The following is a 27099-nucleotide window of genomic DNA, read 5'->3' on the forward strand; positions in this document are numbered from 1 at the left end:
AACACATGCTGTGTGTTGGTGAGAAACAGAAAGAGAGCAAGGTACATGATTTGTGAGTGATTTAATGACACTTGGTCCACAAGTTTTCTTTTTCTCCCACTGCATTAATCCAGAGGAAGCAGGTCTGGCAGCTGCAGCATCCCTGCCGTGTTGGGGAAGCCAGGAGAAGAAGGGGAAGACGCGGGAGGGACAGCGGCGTGCTCACCTCCCAGGCAGAATCTCTACCCGCCGAGTCCTTTAATTATCGTCCACCCTTGCAATGAGAAAAAATGTTCTGTTTAGAGAAGCCTTTGCAAGTAGCCCAATTACGGCTCTTTCCGTCCAGGAATTGGAGGAAGGTAAAGTGGGGAAAACATGTTCTGTGGATATTCATGGAAGTATGTAGAGGGAAGGAAATACCCACATAAGTACGACGGGTTCATTTGCTAGGCCTGCCATAGTAAAGTACTATGGTCATTACTATGAGCAGTCCAGTCCACCAGTCCAGTGGACTGGACTGCTCAGATAGCAGGTTTATTTTCTCCAAGTTCTGGAGGCCAGAAGACCAAGACCAAGGTGTCAGCAGGGTTGGTTTCTCCTGAGGCCTTTCTTCTGGGCTGTTCCTCTTAGAGGGACACCAGCCCTACTGGATAAAGGTCCCACCCTTATGACCTCATGTTGGAGGCTGGGGCTTGAACATACAGATTTGGGGTGGGAGAGGGGGACACAGTTCATTCCATAACATACTGTAAATCACTTGTAGACCCAATCTGAGGTCCTGAGCATTCAGCTGGGATCTGGTCTGAACCACCTAAAGGAAAAAAAGAAAAAAGAGAGAGACGGCAGGACAATATAGGCCTCTAGTTATTTAAAATAGTTAAGTAAGGTGGCAGGGTGGTCATGAATTCTTTCCTGATTCAGTTTCCTGGTCAAGCCTTGGCCAGCCAAGTGTCCGGTTAGTAAACATTAGATGAGATAACTCCTCCCCTCCCCCTCCTCCCAGGCTGCCCCAGACCACTCCTTTGCCTCTGTCCCAAGAGAGCCATAAAGGGGACATTAAAATAATGGATACAATTTCCCTCTGTCTTTTTATGTTTTCCTGCTGCAGCAGCTTATTATCTCTGGGGAGGAGCTTTGCCACGGTTGGGGGAGGGGCAGGACGAAGAAAAGGGAAATGCTAAATGACATGGGCAGCTGTGTCTTCGATAACAAGCTCTGTGAAGAAAAGGACCAGCTCTGCTAAGTAAAGGCAGTTTTCGTGACACCCCCCCGCCCCGCCCGCCTCCTCCTTTTCCCTTCCCCTTCATCTTCTCTCTTCTTCCAGGAGTTATAGAATAATGACTTAATTGCTAATAGGACCTTGGGATAAAACACACGCCCAGAACATCACAGTTCATTTTCAGAAGATGAGCTTCTCAGAAACCAGAATTTGATTACTTAATATTGAGTTACCAAACAATGAAACATTATAAAATTGGTTTGTTTTGCCAAAGCTGGCATGCCACCTGTCCATCGAAAGGCTGGAGAGGAAACGCTGCAAAAGTTCAAGCAGAGAGGACCAGTATGTGAGGAATTGAACTTGGGCTTCTCTTCACAGCATCTTCTTTGGCCTACACAGAAGGAGTAATCGTCTCTTCCCAAAGACTCAACTCAGTTTAAAAATCATACTTGTTTTTAGCTCCTCATCACACTTCTGAAGGTTTCTCTCTTAAAATAACATTTGTCATCAGTGATAGGCCCCTGATTACTTGATACTTAGGTCTTGGTTATTGGGTGTAGTGTCAGATTTGATTGTCATTAGTAGGAACAACAGAAAGGGGCTCTTTTAAATTATTTATAGAGCAGGAAAAATTAGGGGGAAATTGCAAAACTAATGAACGCTTTTCTCTTATAAAAGAAACATATAATTATTCACAGTTCAGATTTGTTTTCAAGTGTCGTTTTTCCGTTTCTATCATAAATAACAGCACTACACTTCATATAGACAATTATAGTTGTACCTTCTATAATAAAATAACAATTGTATCGATTGTGTATTACACACTAAACTAGGGTGCTTTCTTACTTTATCCCATTTTAATTTTGAAATAGAGCCTATAACATAGATCTGTTTATATTCGTAGTGTATTTCCAGGTAAAGAACCAAGACTCAGTGATGTAACTTACCCAGGTACACAGGCAGTACAGGAACGGGGCCGTTCCCCTCACCCCTCAGTCACCTGGGTTACTGCTGCCCATCAGACTTCGGTTACCTCTTCCGGCCTTTGTACTTGACATTCCCATTCCTAATTGGTGCCGGGAAAGTCACGCAACTGTCTTGAGGCCACTTCCACACCTCTCAGTGGGGCTACGCAGGCCTCTCCCACCTCGCCTGTCTCACAGGCCTGTTGGCAGCCTCAGCTGTGGTCCTTATGGTGAAATGAGGGGAGAAGCTCCGCAGCTCCCCAATGGAAACGGAAGAGTGAGATGTGAACAGTGTAATACCTGTGTAGATATGACCATTATCTATCATTTTGGCAATGGATAAGAACAAGGCATATGATGAAAGAATAAGAACAAAGTAAGTGAGAGAGGAACCAATTGGTTGATAAACAGGAGCAGTGTTTAACAGTCATAAGGTGTTATTTACTCACTGCTGACCACTGTGACTAAGATGTAATTGGGAAAGATACCACCCCGGGTGTCAGCTGTGTAACATTTTCTTGGATAAATATTCAAGTTTAAAAGGAATCAAGACTAAAATTGTAAAGTAAATGAATTTGCTTTACAAATTCATGTAAATTTTATTTACACAAATATTGTAGCAGAAATCTCAGTAGTTTGATAGGACGTGTATTCCCATTGCAAAGGCAGCTCATAACATTTCTTTGTGCAGGTGAAGCACACACGTTGCCACCGAGGGGGGCCAGCGACACTAAACGCCATGGTGTAAGGGAGGCAGTAGGGATCAGTGGTTAGAGCTAGGACTTTGGGGTCACACTGTCTGCTTTTGGATTCCAGCTCGTTAGCCGTGTGATTTGTGTTATCATGCTTTTCCTCGTCTTATTTTCCTAATCTGCAAATTGGGGATAATGAAACTGTAATAACATGCACCTTGTGGAATTGTTGGAATTAAATGAGATACAGAGCATGGAAAGCACTTAGCAGAGTCCCAGAGGTATTACCATTGGGCATCAAACTATGGCTTTGAAAATTGGTAAATAAAAGAAAGGAATCAGGGAGAAAAAAATGAGTCACTGAAGAGGACATTCTTTCTCACACTGGATATCACAGGGTGTGGCCATGATGTGGCCTGGAGCTGCCCACACAGAGCAGAAAGCCTGGGGCTGAAGCCAACACCAAAAGGACAATAGAGAGAAGCCCTGGGGCTGCATTTTGCCACCTCTGGTCTTCCAGGCATGGAAACAGGAAGGACAGTGTCTTACTGAGCAAGCCAGCATGGGGCTTTCCTGGCAAGCATAGTTGAAAGCTGACTAAGGATACCGTCCTTAAAATCAGAACAAAAAAAGAAAAATAAATTATTTGGTGGGGAGAAAGACGCACTCAAATGCAGAGTGGTCTTTGAACTGAAAGCTCTTAGTCCTTTGTAATATTTGAGATGCATGAAAGGTGCCGAACTTCTTCGTGTCCTTTGTCAACATCCAGTAGGTCAGACGCCCTGCTCGCATTTATTTTTCTTTTCTTCTAAAGAACTCTCCCTAATCTCTCATTTTCCAAAAGGCAGGGTGCATTGACTTTACAGTTGATGCTTGAAGAACAGGGGTTGGAACAGGGCAGGTCCACTTCTATACAGATGTTTTTCAATCTAAATATGACAGTAGTATTTCACTCTCAACAATCCACAGTCTGCACTGGTTGAATCTGTGGATGATAGGGAGGAACCTCGGCTACCAAGGGCCAACTATAAATTATCCTTGGATTTTCAACCCTGCTGGGTATCAGTGCCCCTAACCCCACATGGTTCAAGGGTCAACTGTAGAATGTGTTGGCAACAACTCTTCTTGGGTCTCCCCACTCCAGCCACATTCCTTTGTTTAGAAATTACCCCCGTTGCCTCTTTTAAGTTTTACTCTCCCTGAGAATCAGATTTCAGAATTGTACATGTGGAATTTTCCAATTTCTGTACGTAACTACATAAATACATGTTATATAGTCACATGGCTTATATAAGAATAGAAAATTTCTTGGGAGTTTGCACAAGACATTGTTTACAGGGGTCACCTCCAGGAAACAGTATGAGGAGAGTAAGACTTGGCTTTTTACTTCTATTATTTATTACTTCTCAGTTGAAAGTCCTTTCTTTTTGAAAGTGTTTCTTGTTGAAAGTAAGTTTGTTCTAACTAGTGGAAAAGTTAGTTTGGAACAGGCTTCTTACTACTAAGAGTTATAGTTTCCTTTATGAAAGAAGAGAGAAATAACTGTACTTGCTCAGTCTTTTATTCAACGCCATTGAAAGAAATTGGAATGGTCGGAGCTCTGTAATACTGGTCCAAAATGTGAGCAAAATAGAGTCATCTTTATAGTGATTGAACCTGACTTCCATCTTCAAAAGTCAGACGTTAAGAATTTATTATGTTCATTCTTTTTATATGAAAAGCAAAGAATGAAAAAGATTTGGGGGGGCTTCCGTGGTGGCACGGTGGTTGAGAGTCCGCCTGCCGATGCAGGGGACGCGGGTTCGTGCCCCGGTCTGGGAGGATCCCACATGTCGCGGAGCGGCTGGGCCCGTGAGCCATGGCCGCTGAGCCTGCGCGTCCGGAGCCTGTGCTCCGCAACGGCAGAGACCACCACGGTGAGAGGCCCGCGTACCGGAAAAAAAAAAAAAAATTTTTTTAACTAAAAAGTAAAAAGTGACTCGACCCAAATGATCTACTTAATGGTCTGTCCCTCCGGAAGCAGGGACCAGGTCCTGGTCACCTCGGTATCCCCATGGTGAGTGCTCAGCAAAGGATTGTGGGTTGAATAAAGCCTCACTGTCCTTTCACACAGGAACAGGCACTCGCTGGCCACCAGGAAAGAGAACAGGCGCTCTGACAGGACACGCCCCAAGCACCCAGGGCATCCCTGGCCGTCCCGGGCCGTTCAGGTGAATGTTACCTAACCCAGAAAGAAATCCCAGAGCCGCCATCACCACTAAGTCAAGCAAGTGGAATCCCAGTGGTAGCAGCACTGTTTTCATTATCATGATTCTTAATACCTCTCTTCTCTCCTTTCAGTTGATGTTTATACTGGCCATTTTTCCTCTTGCATCATCTTAGTTTAATTATCGAAATGACCACTAGATGTAAACAGTGCTGTCCCTCATGTCCAAAGAAGAGGGAGAAGGGAAGAAACAAAACACCCAGTCCTCCAGAAGTTTTCTGCTTGTTTCCTAATTCTCTGATATCCTCCATTTTACTCATCTGTTTAAAAAGATATTTATTGCAGGCCTAATAATGCCAGTTTCTGTACTTATAATTCAGAAAGTACTTTTGCTCAATAATTTAAATGTTTGAGTTATTATTTCATCAAAAATAATCTCTTTATTTTAATTACACCATCGTAGTCTCTTCAGGTTTTTTTTTTGTTTTTTTTTTGTTTTTTTTGGCCGTGTTGGATCTTAGTTGCGGCATGCAGGATCTTTTTTCAAATATTAATTAATTTATTTATTTTTGCCGTGTTGGGTCTTCGTTTCTGCGCGAGGGCTTTCCTCTAGTTGTGGCGAGCGGGGGCCACTCTTCATCGCGGTGCGCGGGCCTCTCACCGTCGCGGCCTCTCTTGTTGCGGAGCACGGGCTCCAGACGCGCAGGCTCAGTAGCTGTGGCTCACGGGCCCAGCCGCTCCGCGGCACGTGGGATCTTCCCGGACCGGGGCTCGAAGTGTCCCCTGCATTGGCAGGCAGACTCTCTACCACTGTGCCACCAGGGAAGCCCCATGCAGGATCTTCGTTGAGGCATGTGGGATCTTTCATTGCGGTGCATGGGCTCTTCCTTGCAGCTCTCAGGCTTCTCTCTAGTTGTGGTGTGTGGGTTCTCTCTCTCTAGTTGCAGCACGCAGGCTCCAGGGCTCATAGGCTCTGTAGTGTGGCACACGGGCGTAGTTGCCCCGTGGCATATGGGATCTTAGTTCCCTGCAGGGATCGAACCCGCATCCCCTGCATTGGAAGGGGGATTCTTTACCAGTGGACCACCAGGAAAGTCCCTTTTTGGTTGTTCTTAAATTTTTGGAACAAGATGATGGGTGTTCGGCCATATTGGTGGAGGAAAGAAATGTATAGAAGGGATTCCCTTTCAGATCATGAAATGAAGGAATAGTGAGTTCAAATGCTTATTTCTTTTCTGAATTACAACAAACCTGAATGATTTATCCAGTAGGAAAAAGCAGTATATTTAAGGAGAAGTCAGAAAAGAAATTATTTCACAAACACAACAAAATTAACTACAATGATATTTTGGTTAAGTGGTAAGTATGATACTATCACTTTATGAAACAGATTTTTAGGTAATTTTTCTACTCATTCTAAGAGCGTTTTACTTCTGAGGACAGGTTTTAGGTGTATGAATATTTTCTCTTTGCTGGTGTTAATGAATGTTTATAAAGGCTATTCCTATAACTCACCGTTCCTCCAAAATAAGCTTAACCGGAAATCAAAGATTTGGAAGATTCATTGTAGTTAAAATTAGGGGCATGAAGGGCGAAAGCCCATGCTTTTCAGCCTTTGTAAAAGAATCCATTAATGCAGCATGACAGGTAAGTACAGTTTAGCGGCCCCTCATTATTTTAAGCAGGAGGCCTTCTTCAAGGGCACACAAATAAGTCAACACAGATCACCACTGACCCCAGACGCGGGTCCAGAGGTCAACTCCCAAGGGCTGTCCGAATTCTTCTTTCCCGTAGTGCTCTGCTGACTCTTGTCTGGGGGCTCCAATCCTTTGGTAACAGAGTGGTTTTTTTTTTGTTTTTTTTTTTGTTTTGCGGTACGCGGGCCTCTCACTGCTGTGGCCTCTCCCGCTGCGGAGCGCAGGCTCCGGACGCGCAGGCTCAGCGGCCACGGCTCACGGGCCCAGCCGCCCCGCGGCATGTGGGATCTTCCCGGACCGGGGCACGAACCCGTGTCCCCTGCATCGGCAGGCGGACTCTCAACAACTGCGCCACCAGGGAAGCCCCAGAGTGTTTTTTATTGGGAGAGAATCTGATGCGAATGTGTAAGGTCTTGTTAACATAATTCCATACTGTGTGTCTGCTCAGCAGGACTTTTGTTTTAAACATAGATGGACTGGAGGTGGCTCTGTCTCCTAGGGCTGGGAGTCCCCCAGCCCTGCACACTCTATATGCTTCCTGGTCTGTTGTTGCTCATCCCGAATAAGTAGGGATTCTTTTTTTTTTTTCTTTTTTTTTTGCGGTACGCGGGCCTCTCACTGTTGTGGCCCCTCCCGTTGCGGGGCACAGGCTCCGGACGCGCAGGCTCAGCGACCATGGCTCACGGGCCCAGCCGCTCCGCGGCACGTGGGATCTTCCCGGACTGGGGCACGAACCCGCGTCCTCGGCATCGGCAGGCGGACTCCCAACCACTGCGCCACCAGGGAAGCCCAGTAGGGATTCTTGATTCTTGAAAGTGACGATTGCATCATTGGAAAGGAACCTGGGAGTCTTCTGATTGATGTCATTTTTCTCTCATTTGAGAGCAGTAAGTTGAAAATAGAGGAAAGATATTTCATACTTCCTGGCATTTAATATTTTGGCTACTTTGAAAAGCTCCCAGTTTTGTGACAGTATCAGAATGACCCAAAGATACATGTGCTGAGTCATTGCAGCCAGTGGTTCAGCTCCAGGAAGCATTCGAATCGCACTGCCTTTGTCGGTCTTGGTCTCACACCAGCTAAAAGTGAGTGGTGGAAAGATGAACTTTCACGGCTGTTCAAAAAGCTTGTAAACAAGCAGGCAGTGCAACTGTGTTATCCGCGCTAGAAGCTTCCATTATAACTTTGCTCAGATGAACCCAAATGCACTGCCTTCGGGGTTCCTCCTGGGTTTTCTCACCTCATGTGGGTTTAGATATGATCTGCCTCATACTGAATTCTGCCCTGGAGTGAATAGTGTTGCAGCCTCAGAAGCAGCAGCACGCAAGTCTGGGTAGCATCCTCACCCACATACCTTCGACCTAGAGAGTTATTTTACATTAGAGATGGAGCAGCTCCACTGTGGCTGAATGCGGTCACTCGTTTCTTAAACTGTAAAACGCTGGTTCCTTTTGCCAAATCCATATTCCCACACAGATTATAAAGGCATCTTAAAATGCTCATGTCAGAATGCAGTTAGGTAGGAAAATTGTTGGCGTGAGTTTGTAGCCCAGGAAACTGGAAAAAATATGAACAGTTCCCACCAATGTCCTCTGTGTTTGATGTTTCAGTGCTAAAACATTAAGCATGGGTTTCTTTCTGGGGTCTCCTAGGAGAAGCGACTGTAGTAACCCGTGAAAAATGTTATCCCCCTGCTAGGAACAGAAACCTCAGGAGGAGAAGCAGCCATCCACATACCTAAAGTTTTAAAGTACGGGAAATCCCCACCTACAAGCAGGTTGTGTGCCGGAACTTTATTTGTAGTTCATTGCTCGAAGCCCAGAGCGCATTTTCCTGGAGACATGCTATCAGTGGTGCCTGTATTTCCAGGCAGGCCTTAGAAGCCTGTTTAGCCCATAATATACTGAAGGGCAATCTTGTGCAATTAGCAAGACGGGAGCTGGCCACCGTATATCACAGTGTTTATGTGTCTGGCCACGTGGCCCCACCTCACTCACACTGTCATAGTCCAGGTGGTTATGAGGCCGCAGGTGCACAGGTTTCCTCCTCGACCTGGAGCTCGGGCTGGGAAGAAGTAGCAGCACTTGGTCAGGGGCGAAAGGGCTTTCCTCTCCCCTTCCTCCTCAGCATCTCACGCCCTTCCCCAGGAGCTCCCTTTCCCAGGGCTAAGGGGAGTGCGGGGAGGCATCCTAGGCCATATTGACTAAGCCAGGGCTTCTCAGATGGAAACGTGCACCCAGATCTCCTGGCGAGGTGCTGACATTGCAGACTCTGATCCAGTGGGCCGCAGGTGGGCCCTGAGATCCTGAATTTCCCACAAGTTCCTGGGTGATACCCATGCTCCTGGTCCACAGATCCCAGTTTGAGTAGCGAGAGTCTGTCAGCATCACAGGGGGGAAGGGTGGGCGTCAGAGAAATCCTGTCCCTACAGGAAAGGACCTCGAGAGTGAGAGACCGGAGATCTGTGACAGAGGCCTTATCTGGGTTCCTTTGGTGCTGAGAACCTTCAGCCTGGTACGAAGAAGTGGGAATGCTAAAACTGATGAGGAGCAGCTCACCCAGAATCCTCACACTCCGGGTCCTAGACCCGTGTTCAGTGTGTGAGCGTCACCAGAAGCAAACCGGCCAGCTTCCCCAGCTCACCAGGGTCTCTGGTGCAGGTGGACAAAGAGTGCTCTTTTGCAAAACCGATCTAGACACAGTGCAGCAAAGCAGTGAGAAGCACAGGCCTGGTTTTAATTCTGTCTCTACCACTGACTAGCTCTGTATCCTTGAGCCCATGCCTTTGTGCCTAAATGTCCTCTGTCCTCATCAGTAAAGTGAGGCTGGGGCTTCCCTGGTGGCGCAGTGGTTGAGTCCGCCTGCCGATGCAGGGGACACGGGTTCATGCCCCGGTCCGGGAAGATCCCACATGCCACGGAGCTGCTGGGCCCGTGAGCCATGGCCGCTGAGCCTGCGCGTCCAGAGCCCGCAACGGGAGAGGCCACAACAGTGAGAGGCCCGCGTACCGCAAAAAAAAAAAAAAAAAAAGCCAGTAAAGTGAGGCTAAAATTAGTGCCTACCTCTAAGGGTGATGGGGAACTGAAGTTATTATCTATGTAAAATTCTGAGTATAGAGTTCCCAAACGGTGGTGGAGGCGGCAGTGCTGGTGGTGGTGGTTATATGAGTAATTCGAGATTACAGACGTGGAGTCCAATTTCCCATTTTGCTGTTTATTACCTGTGTGGCCTCGGGCAAATGACTTAACACCCCTAAACCTCCATTTCCCTCCTTGTCACATGGAAACGATAAAAGTACCTACTTCATTGAGTTTGGGGGACGATGAAAAAAAAAGCATTTACACAGTGCCTAGCACATAGTAAGTTCTCAATAAACAGCTACTGCTAGTAAAGTAGGCCAGCTATCTGGAGAACAGGAGTTTTCAAACTGTGCTCCAAGAGTTGACGATTTTACCAAAATGTGTCCTGGGGGTTATTCATTATTCATTCCTTCCACACCCACTGTCCCCTTCAGCCAGAGGGGCTTATCTTTGCTGGGCTTCAGCATTAAGATTTGACTTAGAAAAAAGAGTTTGAAAATGACTTGTTTTGGAGCTATGGTTTGCTGTGGGCCCGTGGAGGGATTTCACTTCCTTAAACAAAGACTGAACTAGCAGATGGTGAATTTAAAAAGATACGTGTATATATAACCCAAAGTTACGTGAGGCCGAATTGAATTATATAGTTAATTTATGTCGTTAGATGTGCAGTGTCCGGAGCAATCACTCAGCAGCGATGACTTAATATAACCTTCTGTTCTCTCCCCTAGATGAGTACCATGCCAGGACTGCCGACTCGGCCCTGCTTCTATGACATAGATCTTGATACGGAAACAGAGCAAGTTAAAGGCTTGTTCTAAGTGAACAAGATTTTCACAGGACTCAATTCAGGTAGGCTCTTGTGCTTTTTACTTTTTTCTTTCTTTCTTTTTTCCCTAGTTCGAATCTCTTTTAGTTTTATTTTGTTTGGTTTTTCTGATATTTGTTACAGAAATGGTCTGATAAATAATTTCCTCACTTGGTTACTGTGAATTCCTACCAGGTGACAGCCCTGCCCTGGGTCACCCCTGGGTGTGGATATGCAGTGAGGCGGTCAGGCCCTCGGTGTGCCTGGACCCGACCCGATTCCAGTGAAAGTCAGTCACACCGTCTCTGAATATAGATTTGTTTTAAGGCGTCTCTTGCTATAACAAAGGAGCCCTGTAAATTCATTCTTCTCTTTCGAGATATTGAAACGAATATCCGCTGTCATTAACTGTACCAACTATACCTTCATCCCACGTATCTCTTGGTGCAGAGTTAGAATCATGTGATAGAGGACTCCCAGTATGCTCGTTTCCTGGAGCTGCCATAGCAGTGTCACAACTGGGCAGCTTAGACAACAGGCATTTGTTCTCCCACAGTTCTGGAGGCCAAAAGTCCAAAGTCAAGGTGTCATCCGGGCTATGCACTCTCTGAGAGTCTGGCAGAATCCTTCCCGGCCTCTTCCTAACTCCTGGTGGTGCCCGTTGGTCCTTGACATTCCTCTGTCTCCCTACGTGTCTCTGTCTTCCTTAAAGGACACCAGTCGCATTGAATTGCGGCCCACCTTACGGACCTCTTCTTAACTTGATTATATCTGCAAAGACCCTGTTTCCAGTTAAGGTCACTCTCAGAGGTACTAGGGGTCAGGACTTCAACATACCTTTTGGGGACCCAATCTAACCCATAACACTATCGCACGACAGGGGGATTGGGTTCTCATACCGCTGGAAAGATTCACAGAGATGGGACATATCGTCTAGCTCCAAGGGTACTGTGAGTCACAGGAAGGACAGGGCAGCAGAAATTAGAGCGCTTGATGATTCAGGCTCTGCGCAGTGGAAGAGGGTTGGGCTTGCCTTGGCGCTGCCTTAGGCGGCCCACAGCCGGGGGCCTTAGGTCTCATTCATGTTTGTGCCTTGGTCCTGCAGCCGCAGGCACACCTGCTGGCTTCCGTCCTAGCTTCCCATCACGAAGAAAAGGGACCCCGCCCCGCCCCCCCGCAATCCTCCTCCCTGGGAAACTCCCAATCAGAAGTCTCAGAGACTTGGAGCTGCTTTTCCCCATCCCATATATCAGACAAGTCCTCACCATATTCTCAAGACGCATTCCTTCCCCATAAACACCCCCATTCCTTCTTCCTACTCCCTCCTGCTCCTGTTCCTTAGCCCAGCACCCATCCCTCTTGCCAGTATATTCTGGGCCTTCCAGATGAGCCTGCTTGACCTAAAGACCCTTCTTCCCAGTTGTCTCTGAGTTATGCCCTAAGCCAGGCACACAGGACTCTCACATTTGTTTGTTTGACTATCGGTAGTGAACATGGGGAGATTTTTTTTTTTTTTTTTTTGCAAGTCTTTGTTACTAAAACACTGAGGACTTAGGCTATGATGAGAAAGGTAAGAGACACGTTAATACAAGTTGTGCGATTGTTCAGTTTGGGTTGTGTGTGTGGTGTTTGGTGTTGTTTGTATGTGTTTTTTTGCTGAGGAGTGGAAGCTGTTTTTAGTTTCAACCACAGTCACATTTCAAATCTTTGTCATTTCTGAAAAAGAAAACTCCAGAAAATGAACTAACAGAGACTAATTTAACAGAGAAGCCCATAAACTTGAGCTTTGATAACAGAGTTATTTTGGTCTTTCGATGTGACTGTGCATGTGTATGTGTGTGTGAATGTCTTGGGTTTCCCAGCCAGGCCTTGGGAAAATCACAATATCATTCCTCTTAAACTTTGAGTTGACCCCTGTCCAGACTAATTTCCCTTGTCTTGTCAACCCATTATGCTACATTTCTGCCACTTGTCACTTTTCTCCAGAACAAGTGTGTGTGATTCTTTCATTTCTCTCAGATAGATGAGTATTTTTCCAGCCTTTTGGTCCATTTTTATTTGCTCTTCAGATAGGTCATATAAATGCATTTATGCCTTAATTATTGCAGTTGGGGCTCAGGTAATGCCAGGTGGCATGTCCTTAGCTCTACCAGTACCTACATCTAAATCCTTGTGTTCAAGTTCCCTGACAAGTATCCCTCGGGACTTTGTTCAAAGACTCAGCAGGGGGACTTCCCCGGCGGTCCAGTGGTTGAGACTGTACGCTTCCACTGCAGGGGGCACGGGTCCAATCCCTGGTCGGGGAACTAAGGTCCCGCATGTTGCGGGGTGCAGCCAAAAAGAAAGAGAATTAAAAACAAAAACAAGGGGCTTCCCTGGTGGCGCAGTGGTTGAGAGTCCGCCTGCCGATGCAGGGGACGCGGGTTCGTGCCCCGGTCCGGGAAGATCCCACATGCCGCGGAGCGGCTGGGCGCGTGAGCCATAGCCGCTGAGCCTGCGCGTCCGGAGCCTGTGCTCCGCAATGGGAGAGGCCACAGCGGTGAGAGGCCCGCGTACCGCAAAAAACAAAAAAAACTGAGCAGGGGTTGGGGGTCAAGACACTTGCCTTTGGGGATTCCCTCTAATGGGCCAGGCACTGTGCTAAGCACCTCTCATGGGCAGTCACTGCACCCTTGCAGGCAGGTGTTGTCCTGTCCCCTGTGGTCACAAGAGGGGGTAGCTGAGGGATGGCCCTGATCCACCAGGTAGCAGAGGAATAACACTGCCTTTCCGGTGCTCAGCCCTGCCTCTCGTGCCATGGCTGTAGCAGGAAATGCTTTGCCATCCCCGGTCACATGTCACCAGGTAGCAGAGGAATAAGACTGCCTTTCCAGTGCTCAGCCCTGCCTCTCGTTCCATGGCTGTAGCAGGAAATGCTTTGCCATCCCCGGTCACATGTCACGCTGGCCTCAAATTTCAGAACTGCGGAAACTCTGGCCCAGAGACATCAACAACTTGCCTAAGTCGCACAACTGATAAGTACAAAAGCCAAGACTCAACCCAGATCTGCTTACTCTCCGTCTCACCCCATCCTTTCTCCCCCAAATCAAAAGATTTTCACGGGGTAAATGAACTTTGGCCCATTCTGGAAGACGATAACCAGCTCTTTGAACAGACACATAATTGGGGGATAACCAGGTGATTTTTTTTTTAATAACAAAATATAATTGAGTATTAAAAGCTATGACCTTGTCAAAATTCTTTTCAGTCGAACTATACTAGAGCTATCTCTTACTTAAGTGTCTCATTGAATGTCATTTTCCTACTCAATTATCCAAGGTTCTTTCTTCTGTGTGAATTGCTAAACTTTGTTCTAGGCTTGGTAGGCAGTGTTTCAAAACCCATCACTTGACCCTGCTTGAATAATTGCAAACCATCCAGTGCTGTAAGAGAAAACCACTGTACAAAGCAAACACTCCCTCTCGGGTGTCCTTCAGAATAATGATTCTGCAGACATTCCTCCTGCTTCCTGTCCCCTCTCATATACGGCAGGCAGGGACCACTCCTGCTAACAGTCACAGGTCTGTGGCTATTAAAAATGCATAAAATACAAATGTTAAAGCTTGGATGATAGGTCAGACAGATTTGAGCATCAGGAGAGGAAATGTCCGGTGCGCTGCTTTGCTCACATCGTGGTCAGACTCCAGCTCTTTCTCTGGACTCAGCTGCAGGGCATCACTGTCCTTACTCCTTGCAGAGTGTGTTGCAGACGTGACGTGTCCCACATGGAAGAAGCCACTCGGTTGAGGACTTCTGTCTCTCCTTCCGCTTCCTCGCCTTCCCTGCTTATCTCACCCTCTAGGAAACAGTGTGAGACAATATGAGCGGGAGGTGCCAGGAAATCACCAGAATTTGAGCTCTTGCTTCTTTTTTCCAAAGCTTCCCTGTCGTGCTTTCACTATTGTTAGGCTAAGGGCATGATTCATTCTTTTGGATGTTACCAAATAGAACTAATTAAAATGAGTTGTTTGCCCCAGTGAAACTGATCCTGTGACATTACTGGTCGGTCTTTTGTTTGAAGATGATTGGATTTGGAGGTTTCATCCCCCCCCCCTCCCTTTGGGTTTCTCATTTTGAAGCTTTATCGTATTTCTGGGCCTTGGCAGGATTCAAATGAACTCAAGAAAGCCTGGCACATTTCCTGAAGGATTCAGACACTCCCTTACTTTGTTCTGATGTGCAAAGTTGTGGTTAGTACGGAATCATATTGACTCTGGCCCTGCTATAATTGTTTTTCTTGAATTGCACACGCAAAAAGGAGTATAATACCTGCTCATTTCTTCCCTAAACTTTCTTTCGAGCCGAAATTTTCAGTGATATTTAATCATTATAAATTAATCTTCAGACACTGCTGTGGACAGAGCCTCTTATCCCCAGGTTGTAAACCACAGAGCTTCAGGGTTTCCTGGGGGAGCTCCAGGGCTCTCTGATTTTAATTTTGAAACTCTGTCTTTTCAAGAAGCAGAGCAAAAATTGTTCATCACCGTTGTGCTTCAAGAAAAAGTCCTCAGTTCCTCACCCCAAGCTATCCTTGGGACAGACGGAGCCCCCCTTTTCCCACTCCCAGGCAGGAGCCAAAATAGGCTGGAAGCCCAAGTTACTTAAATAAACGATTGTGATAATTAAATCTAAAATGGAATCTTTAACATCTCTAAAAGATGGTGATAATTAAATCTCCCTTATCTAACTAAAATGGAATGTTTTGAGGCTTAACGGTTGTGAAATTCTTAATTAATTCCCTTTTAAAGAAGCTTCCCAGGAGGTAGTGGATCTAATCATCTTATGCTTTTTTAAAAAAATAAAGCAAGAAAAATAATATTTCATCAACCTCTGGAAAAATATGATTTTTCTAATAACTCTAAATTTATACATGGTTCATATAATATATAAGAAATTATAGGTCGATGAGAAAAGCTTGGATGAGCTTTTGGAAAAGCCTGGAGAAAAGCTTCAGTTATGTCATTTGTTATAATCTACCAGTTGGTTTGAAAAAATTAGAACTTGTAAGGTAGGGTGAAAGTTTTAACCAAATGCTATGAACTTGAAATTTTCTCCATTTTGCAGCAGCCATTTTTTATCAGACATTCAAACGGGTTAATAAGCACCCAGTGACTATCATGCAGCTTCACTAATAAGAGAAATAGACTTACATCTCCTCAATTCAAAAGCAAATCTCAAAAAAGAAAATTCATGTTATAAATGATTCTAAATTATTCACTTTTCAGGTTTTAAAAAAATTGTCAAAGTATGTCGCCATCAACTTTACAAATACTACTGAGGTTGACTTCGTTTTTACTTTAAAGTCACTTTCAGGGGCTTCCCTGGTGGCACAGTGGTTAAGAATCCGCCTGCCAATGCAGGGGGCATGGGTTCGAGCCCTGGTCCGGGACGATCCCACATGCCACGGAGTAACGAAGGCCGCAAGCCGCAACTACTGAAGCCGACACGCCTAGAGCCCGTGCTCTGCCACAAGAGAAGCCACCACAATGAAAAGCCCACGCACCGCAACGAAGAGAGTAGCACCTGCTCACCGCCACTAGAGAAAGCCCACACGCAGCAATGAAGACCCAACGCAGCCAAAAATAAATAAAATAAATAAATTTATAATAAATAATAAAGTCACTTTGGTAGCGTTATTTAACTTTAACCTCTGTTATTCAACAGTGGGAACCAAAACAAGATGGTTGTCAACAAAGAGAAGCCAAGAACCAAGTGTCATTACCAATAATTAACATAAGGGTAAATACAATGAAATTGTCTTAGTTTAATAAATAGGAGAGAACTCCCCTTATGGATGTGTGTGTGTTTTATCCCCATGGCTGCTATAACAAATCACTTGGTGGTTTAAAATACCAGAAATTGATTCCTTCCCAGTTCTAGAGGCTAGAAGTCTGAAATCAGTATTAGCAGGCTGAAATCAAGGCGCCAACAAGCCACACTCCCTCCAGAAGCTCCAGGGAAGAATCCTTGCCTTGCCTTCTCCAGATTCTAGCTGCTGCCAGCAGCCCTTGACTTGTGGCCACGTCACTCCAGTCTCTGCCTCTGGTCATTCACGTTGCCTGGGCACTTTGTAATTTCTTATTATTCACATACCATGATTGGATGTCTTATATATTCTGTCTTTCAAAAGATTTAACACTAAATCAAATTTAAAAAATTTTTCCCCCACTGAATAAACAATAAACAACTGATTCATTTGCACCTTCGCTATTGTGTTTCTGATTTTTTTAAATTTATATTCAGACTTTCCATACCTTTACCAACCCTTTGAGTTTCCTGAAAATATGGAACCACAGACTCTAAGCCTCTTTAACTATAAAAACTGTTGATACCGAGGTCACGTGGTCAATCCACAGGAATTCCACCGAGCCCACCCTAGTCTCTCCCGCCAGCCCACCTTCCCTCCCCAGTAGTCACTGTGCCTCGTATCTAGGGTCACCAGAGCCACCGACGGGAGGCTGGCACACATCACTGAGAGGAGGGGCAAGGTCTGCACCAGGCAGACCTCCCTTCCTAGCATCAAAAATATTTTCTTTCTGTTAATGTTTACTATGCTTGCGATGCTTCTGTTTTCTGTTTACTTCCTTGATTTGAACCAGACATCAGGGGAGTATTTGAAACTCCTAGTCCCCTGCCTTCATCACCGTCTTCTGTTCTGAAGCTAATAAAGCATCCCTTCTGGCTCCAGACCCTGCCCTCATCCGTGGGAGGCTGGCTCGCTGTATTCCAGCGGAGTTTGAACTCTTGGCGGAGTAGATAAATTCCTCCTTGTATAAATTCAGATCAAAGGCCAAGTGCTTGTATTTTACATTTCTCCTGATGAACACTTTTTTTTTTGGTACTTAGGTAGGTGTTTTGTTTGCTTTTTTCTTTTTAAAATGTAGTTTGATCGCTTCTTTTTCTAAAAGATTGCAGCATTCACCGTGACAGAGAGTCTTAGTATCCTTTGCAGGAAAACGACAAAGCTTTAACAATAACAAGAAATTCCAGATTCACTCACTTCCATTCTTGTCCTAAATGCATTTTTCAGACCTTGCTTTCTGTGCCTGCTATAAAAGAGAAACTGAAATCCAAGGCAACAGAATTGCTAATCTAAAATCCTGGATGTTCTCACTTGACAGGATCCTGGAAACTTGTAGATTCCAAATTTAGAAGTGGTGGAATTTCAGCCAAGGTCCCCAAGCAAAATCTTTTAGGAAATTCAGAACTGCTGCCTGCTGTGTCCATGCTGGCTCGGTCCCGAGTGCTGCAGAATCGGATTCTCCACTGCTCATAAGTAAAAAGATTCCAAGCAACGATCCCAGCCTTGTCTTGTGAATAGAATCACTTGTCTGCTCTTATATTTCCTTGTGGTCTCCAACTTTAGAGCTATAACATATGAACAGTTTGACACCAGAGGAAAAAAGCTGTTCTTAAACCACCGAAATATTTTTTTTTCCTGTTTTTCAGGCTCCACAAACACAAACTACCCCTTGCCTTTTTGCTGCAGTTGGAGAAGAAAGTGAATTTGAAATATGCTCTTACGCAATGCTGGGGAAATGGTGAAATAGGCCAAAGATTTATTCTTCGTTCAAGATGAATTCTGTTTGTAACAGAGTGTAGTGTTCAGGAAAAGGACCTCCACCAAGTCTGAAAGAAACTAATTTATTTTCTGTTTCTGCAGAGTTTACATTATTTCCCACTGCTTACACTTTAGAATGTTTATTTTATGGGGATTGGAGGATTAAAAGAGTGTGAATTAAAGGTAACGTTTTCCACTATGGAGTTTTCTGTTTTGTCTTTGAACTGAAAATAAACATGTATGTAGAAAACCAACCAGCAAGATTTCAGTGCCAGATAAGACTCGCTGACTGCTCTCTAGAGGTAGCTTTTCATGATGGGGTTGTTACCTGACACCGATTTCCTGGAAAATTGTGAATGCTGCAAGAGCTTTATAAACATAACAAGGAAAAAAATAACAGACAGAGAAATATCGGGTCAGTTGTGAAATCTTCTGACTGCTGGAAAGTGGTAATATCCTTTGGAACAAAATACATTTTATATCCAGAACTACTTTTCAGTGCCAGTGAAGTTAACATCACTTACCTAGAAACTGATGGGTTTGTGCTAGTTTCTTCCACCGATGAATGAATCTCAATGGCCATTAAGCTCTCGCAGGCCCATAGGGCAAGAAAAGTGACTCTTAAAGGTCGGGTGTTCGGCAAATGTTTTTTCATTTTTCCAGCCCTTAAATTGTTCCTGACCCTCTCCTGTTTCCATTTTTTCCCTTCCATAATATACAATTACATAAAAGTTAAGACAAAACCAAGGATTCAGGAACAAACAATCAGAGATTGTCCTCTGAGCAGCAGAAGTGAAGTAGTCACCATAAATATCTTAAATGTCCCCCAGCCACATCCTGCAAAAGTCCTTGCCATCGGGGCCTGCATGTTCCTGTACTGCCCCCTCAGTGACCCTGCTTGTGAGCCTCTCTGCCCATAATGTATCTTTATGTGCAGTTTAATTTGTTCCAAAACACTAATAAGTAAAAAGCCTCCCCACGCAAAGACTGTCTGTCCTGAGAATAATTTTGCTTCGTGTTTCTGAAGTGTCACAGGCCCGTTGTCACCCACCCCCACCCCCCCATCCCTGCCTTTTATTTGCGTGTAGGCCTCTCCAAATACACAGTGAACTAGCATCTCCGATATATAAATCTATTTCAAGATCATGAGGCTTCACAGTCAATTCGTTCTCTATATATAATGTGCCCAGTGAGCAACCTTCCTCACGAAATGATTTTTATTTAATTTTTTTAAAAAATTCTTTTCATTTTATTTTTTGGCCGGGCAGCATGTGGAATCTTTGTTCCCCCACCAGATATCAAACCTATGCCCCCTGCACTGGAAACACGGAGTCTTAACCACTGGACTGCCAGGGAAGTCCCCGAAGTGATTTTTAAGCAGTTCCCTTCTGCTTATTTTCCTCTGCCACTTAAATTTCATTTTCTATTTTTGAAAGTATTTTAGGAAAAAAAAAAACAAACACACCTTACAAACCTATATTCCAAGGGCTTTAGGCCAGAGACTTCTTTCCTTACCTGCTTTCACCAGGCAACTCACCAATTCATAAAAAAAGAGGAAAAAAAGAGCAACCTGAATACAGATGTGGGAGAGCTTCTCAACACTCACACCGACGGACGTATAATCCAGGTGTTGCTGGGAAACTCCACAGTTTTCCCATCGCGTGGACTCGTGTTAACTCCTAGATGGCATAATTCACGTTCCGATGGATTTGGTTTCTTTCATGCACTAACCCTACTAGGATACACTCCTGCTGAGCGATAAGCAGCGTCCACTGAGAAGAAAGGTCTTTGGCAGGTTAATTAATGGGCTTATGAACTCATGATGACCGAGGCACTCACGGGCAGGAGAAGACGTTATTTTAGAAAAGAGCTAGTCTGGGCTTCCCTGGTGGCGCAGTGGTTGAGAGTCCGCCTGCCGATGCAGGAGACGCGGGTTCGTGCCCTGGTCCGGGAAGATCCCACATGCCACGGAGCAACTAAGCCCGTGAGCCATGGCCGCTGAGCCTGTACGTCCGGAGCCTGTGCTCCGCAACGGGAGAGGCCACAACAGTGAGAGGCCCGCATACCGCAAAAAAAAAAAAAAAAAAAAAAAAAGAAAAGAGCTAGTCACCTACCATCTCTTCTGAGGCCAAGGCATGAAAAAAAAAAAAAAAATCACATAACCTTAGGTATGGTGGGTTTTAGACAGAAATCTTCCCGAGAAGGGTAGATCCTGATTTCTCTCTGCCTCTATAACTGAAATGTAAGAAACTACTAACAGACCAGAAATGGTGAGGACCACAGTGACCACCACGGCCCACAGAGACGTATGGCCCTGCCCTCTCCGCCCAGGGTCCTGAAGTGACACCTGCAAGGGTTAAGACCCAGACCAGAAGGATCTTCGGAAAGCTGACAGAGGAACACACCATAGTGATTAACAAAAGTAAGGGAGAGGGCTTCCCTGGTGGCACAGTGGTTGAGGGTCCGCCTGCCGATGCAGGGGACGCGGGTTCGTGCCCCGGTCCGCGAGGATCGCACGTGCCGCGGAGCGGCTGGGCCCGTGAGCCATGGCCACTGAGCCTGCGCGTCCGGAGCCTGTGCTCCGCAACGGGAGAGGCCACAGCAGTGAGAGGCCCGCGTACCGCATAAAAAAAACAAAAAAACAAAAAAAAAGCAAGGGAGAGATGAATGGGGACTCGGGAAAGTAGCGGCAAGGCGATGAGCCAATCCATTCCTTACTATCCTTTTTATTTCTCTATTTCTAGGGTTATTCCTTTTGTTTTAAGTGGAATGTGCCAACTCCATTAAAACAGAACATCAGTGTTCTTCACAACAGACATCCAGAGAGAGCCCTCCCATCTAACGTTACCCAGGGGCTGGCTTTTAACATAGTTTACACCTGCCCATAGATAAGATAGCGTATGAAGCTTACTTTATTTATTCCAGGAAAGCCCCCCTACACCTATTTGTCCATTGCTTTTGTATAAATGTGTCTGTACAAGGGAGTAAAAATTAAGTAATAAGTGCACTTTTATAGCATTTGTTAAAAACCTGTAATCCATCTCCACCGAAAAAGTTGAGCATTGTGGCAGGACAGTTGTTACTAATCAGAGCTTCACTGGTTCCTTAGACTTTAACGCAGCCATGGATCGAGGGACCCCAAAAAAGCTCTTATAGCTACACTTTAAACAAGGGATAGTGCTGAAATCCAAGAGTCCATGGACTTGGATGGGGAAAAAAGTACATCTTTGTATTCACTAACCTCTAACTGTAATGTACCAAGGCTCACACAGAACCTCAGCTTGCATCCTAGTTCTGGGGGCCACTGGCCCAGGGTAACCACAAATGCCGTTCCCACAAAATTACAAGTTTTACTGTATGGTTTTCCTGATAAGGGATCTTACCATTGTTGGGTAACCTTGTTTAATTCATTGACTAGTTCATTTATTCTACAAACGCCTAGTGGGCAGCTACCACGTGTGAAGCAGAATGTCTTAAAGAGAAAAAGACGTCGACGTACAAGGTCCATGACTCAAGGGAACGTGCTGGGGCATATTCCCCACTGTATCCCAAACCCACAGAGCAGTGGAATGGAAGGTAGTAGTTGATCAGTAAGTATTTTCTGAGCAAATGCATCCGTCCTCTCACTGAGCATGTGCCAGCCCACTTGCTGACACCAGTGACTGGTGTTGGAAGTGGGGGGCAGTCCTGTTGGTTGGGGGCCCTGCTCTCTCACCTGTGGGGTCTGCACTAACTGCACAGTGAGCCTCAGAACTGAATCGAATGGAGTTGTAAGACATCCAGTTGGCGTCAGGAGTGTACACCAATGGAGGATTTCGTTAAGCAAAGGATTTCCGTTCATGTGAAAAACTATTGAGATACATAAATACCCAAAGTTTCAGAAATCATGGGGCAGGTTTCATGGCGTACGTCATGTTCCTGACAGATTGCCCGCAGGCCCCCATGTCACACTTTGAGAACAACTCTTACTCAGTTTTAGATTGAGCTATTGGTCAATTCGAAGATCTGATTTGGTTTCAAGCCGTTAGCCATCAAGAGATAGGCAAGATTTCTGCTAGATCCCATAAATTTCCTGAGAGCAAGCCAGCGTCCACAGATCTGGGCAGACACCGTTGGTCACTGGATACGAGACACTGAATAGCTATGTCCCTTCCTGAAAGGCCAGAGTCCCCCCACCTGGCAGCTGTCTGTGGAATGTTACCCACAGTTGCACCATGTTCTGAACTTGCATTAAAACAAACATAGATTTCAGGGGATTGTCCAAAGAACAGTTCTTTTATTTATTTATTTATTTATTTATTTATTTATTTGGCTGCATTGGTTCTTCATTGCTGCGTGCGGGCTCTCTCTAGTTGCGGCAAGCAGGGGCTACTCTTTGTTGCGGTGGGCGGGCTTCTCACCGCGGTGGCTTCTCTTGTTGAGCACGGGCTCTAGGCACACGGGCTTTGGTAGTTGTGGCACGTGGGCCCAGTAGCTGTGGCACGCGGGCCCAGCCGCTCCGCGGCATGTGGGATCTTCCCGGACCAGGGCACGAACCCATGTCCCCTGCATTGGCAGGCAGATCCTCAACCACTGCACCAGCAGGGAAGCCCCAAAGAATCATTCTTAATGATGACTCTAGGCCTTCCTTCAGGTCTCAGTAGGATGGTTGATTCTAGGACAAAAGATGAATGTCATGAACCAAAAAAGATGGCGAAAATACTTCATAAAAATGGAGTAGGGGTCTTCCCTGGTGGCGCAGTGGTTGAGAGTCCGCCTGCCGACGCAGGGGACACGGGTTCGTGCCCCGGTCCGGGAGGATCCCGCGTGCCGCGGAGCGGCTGGGCCCGTGAGCCATGGTCCGGAGCTGGTGCTCCATGGCAGGAGGGGCCACAACAGTGAGAGGCCCGCGTACCGCAAAATAAATAAATAAATAAATAAATAAATTTTTTAAATGGAGTAGGACCAGGTAGTTGAGCCGTCCACATGAGACCAAAAAAAAGAATGAAATGCCCTGCTGTGCCATCGTCCTGTGGTCTCAGCCTTGTCAATGTGGGTTGTCTTCCTAATTAATCTAATGCTCTTCCTTTGTGCTGCTGAGGCTCTGGGGTAAGCATCCTCCGCAGGTCCAAAGTGCAGCCACCTAACCTAGCATTGCTTTCCTGAGTCCAAGGCTACAATGAACACTTTTCATGGAGTAACACCGTGACTGGCCACTGTATTCAAGATAAGCTAAATCCAAATGAGTTAGCTGAACATCGAAATCCTCTGGTCAGTTAATAGCAGACTCCCAAGCATTTCGGTGGGGTAGTTTTTCTTTTAGGTTTTAGAATCACGACTTTTTTTTTAAACTGGTCTCAGGACCATCTGCATTAGAATTACCTGCAGTGCTTGTTAAAAATGTAGCTTCCCACCTCCACTTAGACCTAGTGTGTTCAACTCTCTAGAAATGATCCTGTGAGTCAGTATTTTAACAATTCACTAAATGATTCTCCTGCTTCCTAAATTTAAAAATTAACCCAAACTCCACTTCTGTATCACCACTGTGCCTCGCACGACGCTTCACACCTAGAAGGTGCTGTGCAAAGACTTGTTGGAAGCCTGAGTACACATTTCCCGCAGTCCGTCTCCCGGCCCGTGGCGGCTCTACCTGCGTGTTATGCACCATCCTTACAGCCCTTTCAATTCCTGATACCCCTTCAGAGCCAAGAAATTAAGTTTGGTTTTTTTCATGGCATTTCTCTCCTCCCTGCCTCAGCTGTGGCTTCTCCAGGCTCCCAAGCAACCCCCGCCCCGAGCTGAATCCTTAAAGCATCTGAGGAACCACAGACCTCCTAGGGAGAGTCAGTGGACAACGAGGAGATATATGAGGACAGCCAAGTTCAGGATCGCTCATCCCAGACTCGTGTCTAATAATCCAGTATGGGTTGAGTGCCTACCCGGGCAAGGCCTCACGCTCGGCTCGGCCCCGTGGATTAACGAGGATGATCTAGGTCGGGGAGGGGTGCTGGTAAAATGGTCCCAGAAGCCACTGGGAGGATCCTGGAGGCAGTGGGGGATGGCTTTCCACCCGCCTGCCAGAGGGAGTTTATACCCGTGCTTTTGAGTTTTTCATAAACTCACGCTCCGTGGCAAGGCTTCCCTTCTCTTTAGCACCCTAGGTTTGTATTTAAGTCTCCTGAAATGCTTTTAAAAACACAACCTTTCAGATACGTTGTCAGTCATATTTCATCCCACGATTAGAATGGGACTCAAGGCAGGTTTGTTCTGAAAACAGCCCTTGTCTCCTCTGTTTTGGCGGGGCAGAGCTCAGAGGAGGGCGATGGAATTGCCCAGACGGAGTCTGAGGTTAGAGTGTTTATGTAACAAATCCGCTAAACTTAAATATTTCTCGTGGTGTGGTCAGGGCCGCAAACCTTTGCCCGGGCTCACCACGGTGAATGTCATCTGTTTACTCAAGCCTGTGTGGGCATCTCTGTTTATGTGAAAGGACCCTGCTAGCTTAAAGCCAGTTAATATGTTCAGTCATAGATCATGATGCTTACGTATTTTACAGTAAGGATTGCAAAGACAATTTTTCAGAGTAATCAGACTGGTTAACATTTGTGTGTGCACTGAGCAGACATATTGAATGAATGTTCGCTTGGCAAAGTCTTACAATTAAGGAATTTTTCTTCCCCAGATAGTTACATGAGCCCTGATAGTGTTCCTCCAAGCCAGCCTACCGATTACCTTCCCCCTTGATAGAGACAACATGTACCAGACAAACAGCTGAGACAGACACCCCGAAGGGACTGGAAAGGTTCTCCTGGGGCCAGAACTAGGCAACTATAAGAGAAGTGATGCTTTCCAACTTCATCACGGAGCTGGGAGCCAAAGGATGCTTCAGGGGCCAGGGGAAAAGATGCTGAATAACACCCCAACTCCTTCCAAGCCGTTTTCTACTGTGGCTTCCTTACTGAGTTTGAATTGTGAATTCCCAGAATATCAGACATCCCCAAACTCAAATGGGAGAACGGAAAGGCATTCCAAAGCCAAATGTAAATTATTTTTAAATTATTCATGCCACCTCAATAGCCATTAGAACAGATAATTGAACTAACTGTAAATATGTATAAACAGAAGTGACAGAAACAGAAACATCCATAACAAACTACAGATGAACAGAAAGATCCACTTAAATGCTAAATAATTAGGGAGGAGGGAAGCCAGGGGAGGTGGGAGGCCATAGTTGTAGAGTGATGTGTGATTTGGGACTCAACTGGCAACAGCCAGCGAGATGGGAGCTGGCTTGAAGAAGAGGAGGGCTGAGCCTTGGCGGAGAGGAAGAGGAAGTGGTGAGGACTGAGGAGGAAAAATAAGATGAATCTGTGGTGGGTTCTGGTTTCTGACAAATCTGAGCTCAGCGAGGCAAAAGTGACAGATGGAGCCCCGGCCAACATGAAAAAAAGAGAGTACACACTATATGAGATATTTGAGGTCCTCCTGGAACCTCAGGACACAGCGCATGGAAATAACATTCCATCTGCAGCCTTCCACCCCAGGACTGGCCCCCTTCTCTGCAGAGTGAGCTAGGGGTAAAAATGCTCTTAGAAGCAGCACTCTCTTCCAGAGAGTAGCATTGATTTGGGAGCAAGAATGTGTTACCCGGCAAATGGTTTGGGGCTCCCCTATTTTAAAACATTCAGAGGGTTTGGGAATTCCCTGGCCGTCCAGTGGTTACGACTCTGTGCTTCCCCCACCGAAGGCGCGGGTTCAATCCCTGGTTGGGGAACTAACATCCCACAAGCTGTGCAGCATGGCCAAAGATAAATAATTTTAAAAATTTAAAAAGTGTATAGAAGCTGGTTTGGAGACGTGGTGACTCAAAACACTTAAAATAGATTCAGAGGGTTCAAAGCAGCTGGTGAGAACACACAGGTTTTAAGGGTAAAAAAAATGTGATGCCGTCCCCCCCAAAAGGCTCCTGTTCACCACCACGGTGTGTTCCAGAGCACACACAGGAAGGTAAATGATAGAGAAATTGCATTCAAACCCTAACGAAGTCGGCAAGCAACCTGAGAATGAAAGCCCCAAATTAGCTGGCGGTATTGACCATTCCTAAAGGAGAAATCAAGCATGAGAAATTCCGTTCCTAGCAGATTTTGAAGCAGGAGCAGAGATGTGAGCAAATGTCCCTCATCCATGCGGACACCTGACGGTTGCTAGCAGGTCCCAGACTTGAGCCGCGTCAACTGTCCCGTGAAGACTCAGGATGGAGACCAGCCTTGTGGGGAGGATGAGGAACAGTCTAGATGAAGGCTCACAGCCGCCTGGATAACAACAGACATAGGAAATAAGTGAGTAAAGGCCAGGATCTATCTAGTGAAGGGCCAGAGAGGCTGTCTCCAATGTGTGTAAGAAGACAGTAACTTTACCACGGAACTTGTGCCCTAGCTCACACGGCCACCAGCCTCTCCACCCCAGGGCTTTCCCCTCAGTGTGACCAAAGCAGGCAAGTGTCGTCCTAGGAGGCAAAGCTCTCTCTACACCCTGTGACCAGAGCTCCCACACTGAGGCTGGAAGCGCAGGGCAAACCTACCAATCTCACACAGACTGCAAAGAGACATCATGGGCACTGACTCTGGTCCTAGACCTGAGTTATGGGATCAAAACAGAGAAATTAATGGCGAAATTGGTAATATTTCCACCCAGATATTTTTAGGATAATCATGTTTAAAATTTTGTGGTCTTGGGACTTCCCTGGTGGCGCAGCGATTAAGAATCCGCCTGCCAATGCAGGGGACACGGGTTCGAGCCCTGGTCCGGGAAGATCCCACATGCTGTGGAGCAGCTAAGCCCGTGCGCCACGACTACTGAGCCTGCGCTCTAGAGCCT

At 46.0% G+C, this 27099-nt stretch overlaps 1 protein-coding gene across 7 annotated transcripts in view; it reads left to right on the top strand.

The window, feature by feature from the left end:
* MTHFD1L (methylenetetrahydrofolate dehydrogenase (NADP+ dependent) 1 like) overlaps positions 1–18442 on the top strand; it is a 205972-nt gene extending 187530 nt beyond the window's left edge. For 4 of the 7 annotated variants that reach the window (XM_067011020.1, XM_067011018.1, XM_067011019.1 and 1 more), the window contains 2 exons: positions 10567–10687; positions 18132–18442. In XM_067011020.1, the coding sequence (XP_066867121.1) occupies positions 10567–10656 (90 nt within the window). In that variant the 3' untranslated portion in view covers positions 10657–10687; positions 18132–18442. Of the gene's footprint in view, positions 1–10566; positions 10688–15907; positions 16889–17803 lie in introns of those variants that run through there. The other 3 variants (XM_067011017.1, XM_059083457.2, XM_059083456.2) reach the window with 3 other exon arrangements.
* The last annotated feature ends 8657 nt before the right edge of the window (positions 18443–27099 follow it).

This window comes from Kogia breviceps, chromosome 13 (genome assembly GCF_026419965.1).
Source record: "Kogia breviceps isolate mKogBre1 chromosome 13, mKogBre1 haplotype 1, whole genome shotgun sequence".
NCBI lineage: Eukaryota > Metazoa > Chordata > Mammalia > Artiodactyla > Physeteridae > Kogia > Kogia breviceps.